This window comes from Hydractinia symbiolongicarpus, chromosome 9 (genome assembly GCF_029227915.1).
Source record: "Hydractinia symbiolongicarpus strain clone_291-10 chromosome 9, HSymV2.1, whole genome shotgun sequence".
Lineage (NCBI taxonomy): Eukaryota > Metazoa > Cnidaria > Hydrozoa > Anthoathecata > Hydractiniidae > Hydractinia > Hydractinia symbiolongicarpus.
This window is the reverse complement of record NC_079883.1, coordinates 21532503-21540875: the sequence shown is the minus strand read 5'-3', so window position 1 is coordinate 21540875 and position 8373 is coordinate 21532503. Positions and strand designations below refer to the sequence as shown.

General features: G+C 35.4%; 2 protein-coding genes across 4 annotated transcripts in view; both read left to right on the top strand.

Annotated features, from left to right (window-relative positions):
* LOC130656769 (spastin-like) overlaps positions 1 to 8373 on the top strand; it is a 52486-nt gene that overhangs the window by 4156 nt on the left and 39957 nt on the right. The window lies entirely within an intron of this gene.
* Positions 809 to 7456, top strand: LOC130656770 (proton-coupled amino acid transporter 1-like). Of its 3 annotated transcripts, none has more exons than XM_057459687.1 (9): positions 809 to 949; positions 2369 to 2557; positions 3097 to 3187; positions 4002 to 4090; positions 4460 to 4543; positions 4620 to 4965; positions 5064 to 5230; positions 5695 to 5867; positions 7024 to 7456. In XM_057459687.1, the coding sequence occupies exons 2-9, from the start codon at positions 2421 to 2423 to the stop codon at positions 7293 to 7295; spliced, it is 1359 nt and encodes a 452-aa protein (XP_057315670.1). In that variant the 5' UTR covers positions 809 to 949; positions 2369 to 2420; the 3' UTR covers positions 7296 to 7456. The 3 variants fall into 3 exon arrangements, with proteins under 3 accessions (XP_057315670.1, XP_057315672.1, XP_057315671.1); XM_057459689.1 differs by lacking the exon at positions 809 to 949 and adding an exon at positions 1868 to 1885; XM_057459688.1 differs by lacking the exon at positions 809 to 949 and adding an exon at positions 2199 to 2241.

Below are 8373 nucleotides of genomic sequence, written 5' to 3'. Positions count from 1 at the left end.
AAAAAGTATTCCTGATCAAAAAGTTTCAAGTCCTTCACTAGAAGATAGAATTCCCCTTTTTTCTTTCGATCCATATATATTTTCCGAACCCAAAATGACTTTTTGTTTCTGTTCAATCTTCGGCGACGCCTCAAAAAGAGCAGATATGTTTTTTTTTATCTAATTTCCTAAAGTTAACAAATTTTAATTTCAAGTCATTTAATTGGTTTGGTTTTCCGGAAAGAATTAACCTTAATATTTAAAAAGAGGTCGCGACATTGCTTCATTGTCTCACAGCCTATTTTAGTTGGAATACCAACCTCGTGCTAAGGTTCGGTTTGCGCCATCTTCAATTTCAAAAAGCGAAAAAGGCCCTGGAAATGAGGCTAAATAGTAATATATGTACTCGGTTGCCGGCGCTTGCTCTCATCTTCTTCTCTTTGCGTACAGTTGCTTTCATGTAACTGAGTTTATCTTGAAAATTATAGCCTAGATTTTTTAAAATTTCATTGTTTACTCTTAAATTGTTTGCGTTTGTTTGTAATTAACACCAACCTTTTTTCGCAGCTTTGTTTAATTACTGGTGGTGGAGCTCAAGTTACGTATGGATAATACAAATTTTTTGATCATTTCTCTATTTTTTTTTTGTTATTTGTTAGTCACAAGATGCAAGAAATGATTTGAAAATTCTTCTAAAAAAATAAAACTATTCTTTCCATCTCTCTCCAGACAAAACAACCTGGAAGGAGGGACAACCAACAAAGCATCGTTAAATCCAATTTATGCGAATAAAGCTTTAATGTTGGCATGACAACGTTTTTCTTTCTATTTTATTTTTATTAAGTAAAAACAGGTGTTTGTTTTGTTCCTAACTTCTTTTGTTTGTATGTGCTAAAAGAAAGAGAAAAAAAAGAAAAAGTGGAAGAATTTTTTGCATTATCTCTCGCTTAAACGACCAATGTTTGTTGTAGTAAGTTTCTTATACTTGTTTTTATATCTATGTTTTTTTTTAAGATTTTTATTTTCCTTTTTTATAATATTTTGGTTAGGAATCAATAGAATTATCGAATGATAATACAAATGATTCATTAGTTTAAGTGAGTATTTTTGTCATTGCCAATATTATGGTCTAAACGATGGCTCTTCAACTTCGTTTCCAGACCGCAATCGAACATTAAAATATGTACAATATTTTCAAGTGAGCACTATGATAATGATGGAAATTACTTGAATGTTAACCGCGCTTTAAATTATTTAGTCGAAAAACAAAGCAGAAAAACAAATTTTATCAACGAGATTTAGCGAAATGCAGGGTTTTGGGTGAGGCTCAATGTTTTCACTACTTACTGGGAAAGACAAATTCACGTGTTTGCTTTCTCCGTTAGGATGGTGAACCAACTGAACAGCCTCGTTCCCATAGCACTTTTTTTCTATTTGACAATTTGACCGCAAGTTTTTTTTTCTTCTCTTCGTCCTATATTGTAAGAAGGAGAAAAGAACCTTGGGAACTAGGTTGCCAACCGAACTTAAAGCTATTGTTTTTACAAGATCTGTTTCTTTTTTTTATTTATTTGCTCACTTCAGGCTAAGTTTTTGTCTATAAGTTGCTCTTTTTTTGAAAGTTTGAGCCTTATGTTGCTGATAAAACAAAACGGATGTAGCTATATCGTACGGGCATAGAGTCCTGTGTTAATTCTAATAATAAAAGCCTAATAATACATCATTGTATATTGTATTTTTTATTTATTATTATTTTTTCTCACTCAGTAGTTTTTATTATGATTGACAGTGTGTTAAAAATAATTGTTTTTCGTCATGTCTCGTGTTATCTGAAAAGTAAACATTTAAGAGTTTGTAAAATGTCATTAAATTTACATCATCATCACCAAAGCGAATATTAATTGCAGTGAGTATTAAGATATTTGTTGAAAAAAAATCAATTTTTTATTTCATAAAAAGACAGATGTTTTGTGTCTGTAAACTATGCTTCTAAAGACATACGGTTGTAATATGAATACCCGAGATGTTTAAATGTCTTCTTCAGATGAACTTTTGTTGAAGTGGTTAGAGTCAAGCGTTTACTTCCTTAGAAGCCTTTTTGATATTGACACTATATAAATCAATCAATTAAAATAAGGGATGCGTTTCTTTACTCGTTGTTGTTGCAAATGTCAGGGGGGAAATGAGATAATATAACAATATTTTGATATTTCGTTTAGTAGTTTAGTTGCAAAAGAAATAAATTTGTGGAAAAAAAAGAAAGTATGTAAAATTGCTTTTTCACGTCTCTTCTCTCTATATTAAAAAGTAGCAATTACCGTCATCCATGGACTCAATCATTAAAAAGAAAACATTATGCTTCAAGGAATAATTTCATGTTTTCTTCTAGGATGTTACGTTAGTCAAGCTATATTCGTGATGCAGTGACACAAGACCATGAGATGGAGGGTACTAAAACAGTTGCTGTGCAGGGGAATGATAAAGCGGCTAGTGCAGATGATACATTAGCTCATTCTGAAGATGAATTTGATCGCCTGCTGGATGAATCACTTCGTAAAGTTGACGAAGGAGCACTCGAGTAAGATCACTTAAAAAGTATATTATTTTCCTTTTTGCAGGTCTAAACTGGAAGCCGTCTCTTAGACGCCGATTTTTAAAGGAGTCCAGTTCTTTTACGTCGATTACAAATGGACCGGTTCGTTTGCGCTGGTCCAAAATAGGTTGTGGCTGTTTTTTTCAAGTACAGTGTGTACTCCGGCTCTTGCGCGCTGACTCTAAGTGTAAAACACCGGTCGGCTAGTCCAAAGTAAGTGCCGTTTTTTTAATGTTGCCCTATCTTTGGCACTGCGTTTTAAAAGTTTACATTTGAGCAAGTCTATGTAGAACTAGCGCTGGTCCTTTTTTATGTTTTTGTTATATTTAAAGTTTAAGTGCATCGACAACATACAAATCTTTTACGTATCAAACTACACTCCTTGTGGTGGAGGCAATATGGGGACCATTTCAGATTTGTGTTTGTTTTATGTTACCATGTAAACGCGTAAATATCAAATTACCCGCTGCCTGAAGATTTTGTTTATTGCATACAACAGGTTAAACATCTGCATTTTATTGCAGGGAGTGGCAGGTGTTGACTCATATTTTCAAAGCTTTCGTCGGAACTGGTATTTTAGGTCTACCATCTGCAGTTATGCACGGAGGCATTGTGGTAAGTTTGCGACCTTCTTATAACGTAACGTTTAAATTTTTGTACTTGCAATACACCAATTCGACATAACGCGCACGGCGTAAATACAGGAGACTGCTAGTTAGCTGGCAGTCAGTCGGTCAAGTAATCTGGTTTTGTGAGTAAAACATGGAATCACAGTCCCGATATTTACTTGCGCACGCATCTAAGTGATTAGGACCGATGTGCGCTCAGAAATGGAGGAAAAATGTAAACAAACTAAGCGGAAAGGTTACCTCCATTTCTGCGCACACAGGAAAAATACAGCACTATGATTGAGTGTATTTTAAAAGTTTTTCGTGGTATTTGGCTTTTGTGGTCTTAGTTATGGACTTTGCTCATTGTATATGTTGTTGGGTATACAAATAAAACAAGGGAATTGCATAAGTGGAAAAAAAGTATTTGCACAGAGCATAAGAGCCAACCTAAAGGTAAGATCTTTACCTAGCTATAATTGTTTGAAATGCATAAAGAGAGAAATGTGAATGAAATGTGAAATAAATGTGAAAAAGGCAAGAAACTTTATGGCTTCCACATCCAAGTGAAGGATTTAATTGAGCACTTTTGTGGACAGAGAGCCAACCTGCAGTATTCCATATCAACCATTAAAACTTGGATTTGATTTTGTCACAACGAACTTCGCTTCGTTTTGTTTACCCTAAACTCGACCCAGCTCTCCAGATAAAAAATGGTAACCGTTATGACGAATTGGTGTATCGCGTATCTTTTGCCTCACACGTACTTCAGAAAATAGTAATGTTGTCACAACTTTACATGTTAATCATTTTTTGCATAGCTTGGTCCAACAGTCCTTGTTTTACTCGGTCTGGTTTGCATGTACAATATAAAGCTCTTGGTCGACACTGCTAAACATCTCAGGCAAAGGTAGGAAGAACCTAAAAGTGTTTACTTTCCTTTGATAACAATTTGAACTTTTGTTACTTCTCTCACGTGTATTAATGCTTCTCTTCAAATAATAGCTTCTACCTCTGTTCTGAGACAACTTTTGCGGTCAAACGCTAAGATCTAGAACGATACGACTGTCCTTAATTATTTATACATATCTAACGCTCCGTTCCATTTGACTTTTTTTTCGCTATAGCAGATAATGCAGTCAAATGAAAACGAGTCTTAACGTCAGTCTTTTTAACATGGCGACATACGAACAGCTGTAACTAAAAACAACAAAATATTAGGATTATCATCATTTGTGCGGTGAATGCTTGTTAACCACTGTAACCTACATTTCTTTAGTTTGGGAATTAACATAATCAGCTATTCTGGGATATCAGAACACCTATTAAGCGTTTATGGAACGAAAGCTGGAACTTTTGGGAAGTACGTGTCCTTTTATTCACTCTAACAGCCTGATGTTTATAACTCTGTGTTGTCAATAATACTTATACTTTTTTAGATATATGACCGATTTTTTGCTGTGTTCTTTACAACTTGGATTTTGTTGTGTTTACGTTGTTTTTATCGCGCACAACATTCAAGTTGTAGCAGGCATGTTGGATGTTCGAATATGGATGGTGGTATTGTTTCCGTTCCTTGTGATACCATCCTTAATAACAAATATCAGTCGGTTAGCATACCTCACAACCATTGGAAATGTTATTGTTTTGATCGGTCTGGGTGTAATCTATCACTACCTGGTGACGAATTTGGAAGATCCGAAATTATTTCCGACGACCAACGGATACTTGAACGCTTGTGTTTCTTTTGGGCAAGTTGTGTACGCATTTGAAGGAATTGCCGTGGTAAAATTTTTACAATTTAAAAAATTATTTTATTTTACAGTATGAATGTCGTTTTAAAGTGAACAGATGACTCATCTTTTTATACAAAAAAAATTTAGGTTCTACCAACGGAAAATAAATTAAAGAAACGGGAATCGTTCGATTTTGTTTTGAAAGTCGCTGCTTCTATTGTTCTGATTCTCTATGTGTCCATGGGCGTACTTGGTTATTTGACTTTTGGTGAAGATACGCTTGGTAGCATAACGTTGAATCTTCCACAAACTGCGTAAGTGTGAGCATGTTGCTACAATTTGCCAGAAAGATTACTTATTGTTTTATAAAAATAATATGGTGATAAAGGATGCTAGAGTATTGTATGCATATCAACTGAATAAGAACCTATCAGAAAGCTAAACCAATTTAACTTCTAATTTTTTCCGTAGCGTTTAAATACAGTAAACTATCTCCACAACGATCAGTTAAATTGTCCAACTGGTATTCGGATTGTTAAAAACCCTAGGTACTTGTTTCGAGTTATAGAGAGAAATATGGGACAAAAATAATTGTTCGAGTTAAGTGGTTGTTCGAGTTATGGAGGTTCAAGTATTATTATGAGAGTTATTTATGAGAGTTTTTTAAAATTTCCAACATGTCTCTCCATCAAATCTCTCCTTACGAGTTAAGGAGAAATTTGAGTTCTAGAGATATGGAGAGAGTCTACTGTATCCTTTATTCATAATTTCTTCATAGGTTGTACCAAACGTTACAGATCTTCTTTGCAGTGATGGTTTATTTCACGTATCCCTTACAACTGCTGGTTTCAGTTGAAATTATTAAATGTTACATACAAACTCATAAACAAACAGAGAGCGAAAAACACACGTATGAATTGCTATTGAGATCATTCCTCGTCGTTTCAACCTGTAAGTCTACTCTGTATTGCAGAATCACGTGGTGCTTATTCCTTGATGCGCCCTATCTACACCCTCCTATCAACCAACCTCGTCCCCAGGATTTGTTAAGTTTTTCGATACTTGTACGTTCAAATTTAAAAAGCCTAACAAATTCTGGGGACGAAGTTGCCTATGAACATGAAACATTCACATACAAGCAAAAACCCTTTTTTCACCATCAACACTCTCGCCTTTTCTGCTTTTAGTATGTTTTTAATAAATTTGGTTTCCTCCCAACCTCGTCCCCAGGACCTCTTTTCGCTTTTTTTCTTCGCGCCATCCATGATATCAAAAAAGCGAAAAGAGGTCCTGGTGACGAGGTTGGTTTCCTCCATGGCTTGACCAAGCCTCCTTATTGTAGTTAGGACTTTTAAAATACAGCAAAAATCCCTAGTAATACTGTAAACACACAACAACAGTGGGCGGTATTTAAAAGTTGCACATCACTGATAATCGATTTATCGTGCATTAATTGCATTCCAGCATCTTGGGAATTAATTTTTACTGTTAAAAATTATATTTTATCTAAATGCTACAAGAGGAATCTGCAAAATAAAATTGCCACATGAAAGAAGCGCTTATGCTTTAGAAAAGAAGTTAATTAATTGTATTGAAGATACTATCAGATCCACGGTTATTTTTTTTTTCATATAGATATGACCCCTGAAATATCTCTGATCTAAACTAAACTATCCTCTCTAAATTTAATTAAAATCTGAAATTTTCAGCGAGAATGTTTTTGGCGAACGGTTTTTTCTCGACCCTTTTGGCAACAAGAGGAATTTTATTATATTGCTTTAGAAATTTTGGGTTTTATTGTAGGATCTAGTTGACAGTTTGCAGTATATCTGTGAATTTGTTTAAAAAAACTTGTTTAAAGAAGCGAAATTAACCTTGCTTCAAAACTGCACGGCGAATTTCAACTCCATTAGACTTGCTCTTTTTTGTCATTCCAAAACCATATGCGCAGCAGGCAAGAAAAAAATTATGATGAAATTTTCGCCATTATTATCCAGAAGAAAACTTTCAGTTCTGCTTTGTAATGAAATAAACTTTTTTTCCAGACCTTTTTTAGTGAGCTTTCACTTTTTACTGTTCTGACTTATATTTTAATTTCTATCAACAGGTATTCTGGCTATCTGTATACCACAACTGGATAATTTTATGGCTCTCGTTGGCTCTATAAGTGGCGTAGCAGTGGGGCTCATTCTTCCGCCTATTTTCCATACGTTATGTTACTGGCGACAAGGCTTGTCCAGACTACAGTTTGCTTTAAACATATTTATCACGCTGATTGGAATTTTCGCCTTCATCACGGGAACGTTAGCTACGATATATTCCATCATGCATCGTTTTATTCATGAACCAAGCTCCACAAAACTGCTCGTGCAGTCTTAAAATCGTAATATGAGATTATATATTTAAAAATACCAAAAATATGTAGTAAAAATGTTTTAATTATTGTATACGCATTAAGGCATATTATATTTATTTTCTGGGCGTGTGTGTAATAAAACGTTGAAACTAAATTTATTATGTATGAAACTGACTGATCCTGATTTCAGCTGTGTCATAACTTGCTCGCATCTGTCATCCTACTAGACGTCTCGTTGTCATGGTATTTTCATGATACTCTCGTCAAATTGGATTATCTTTACAAGCAAACGTAAAATGTATTAATAAAAATAAAAGCTGTAAATGACAATGATGAAACGATGCTGAAAAGGCGGACTGTCGTAGTGTTTTTAATCCAATATTTACATGACGCATTTTAATTAACCGTGCTAATTTCCTCTTTCTGGTTCTCTGCTAGGAGGTAGGCTTCAGAGCATTCACGTTCCTAAAGTTCTTTGTGATGAACATTGAAGTAGGTTACAGAGAATTCTGCTGGCGAGTATGGTTTCAGAGTGATTTCTGCAAAACGACTCATACCAAAATGTAACAGCAACTTCCTTCTTCCGTCTAAGTACATGCTAAGGCATACATTAGCTCAAGCATCCATTGAACCATAGAGATGTCTCTATGATTCAACCACCTAAGTGTTTGATAGGTATTGTCGAGTAAAAGAGGCAAAGAGTAAATACAGCTGCAAGCAGCCTCTTCCCCAGGGCATCTTGACATCAGGACGGAGATACAGGTTATAGAAAACAGACAACAGGCGTTGGTACGAGGTTGAGCTGCATGTAGTTTAGATTGTTGTGTACCGCTATTGCGGCGCCGTAGATTAATGGTTATAGCTCTCGTACTCTGTGTGGAAGACCGGAGTTCGATTCCGCTTGACGGCGATTCAACATGGCGAGTGAAAGTCACCATAGCCCCGGGTAAACCCAAGCCATGTGAGGGAAATTGGGGAGATGGCACACTGTGTAGGCCGTTAGATGCTGCTGGGAGTTGTCTAGTAGAGCACGGGCCCTAATTGGATCTGCGTAGCTCAAAATGAGCATTAAATACTCTAAGGCCATCTAAGCCATGGCCC

Excerpts from the sequence above, each read along its gene's own strand:
- LOC130656770 (XM_057459687.1), top strand. The coding sequence starts at position 2,421 with ATGGAGGGTACTAAAACAGTTGCTGTGCAGGGGAATGATAAAGCGGCT. Across the intron at positions 3,188-4,001 it reads TTATGCACGGAGGCATTGTG|CTTGGTCCAACAGTCCTTGT; the intron begins GTAAGTTTGCGA and ends TTTTTTGCATAG. Across the intron at positions 5,231-5,694 it reads TTGAATCTTCCACAAACTGC|GTTGTACCAAACGTTACAGA; the intron begins GTAAGTGTGAGC and ends ATTTCTTCATAG.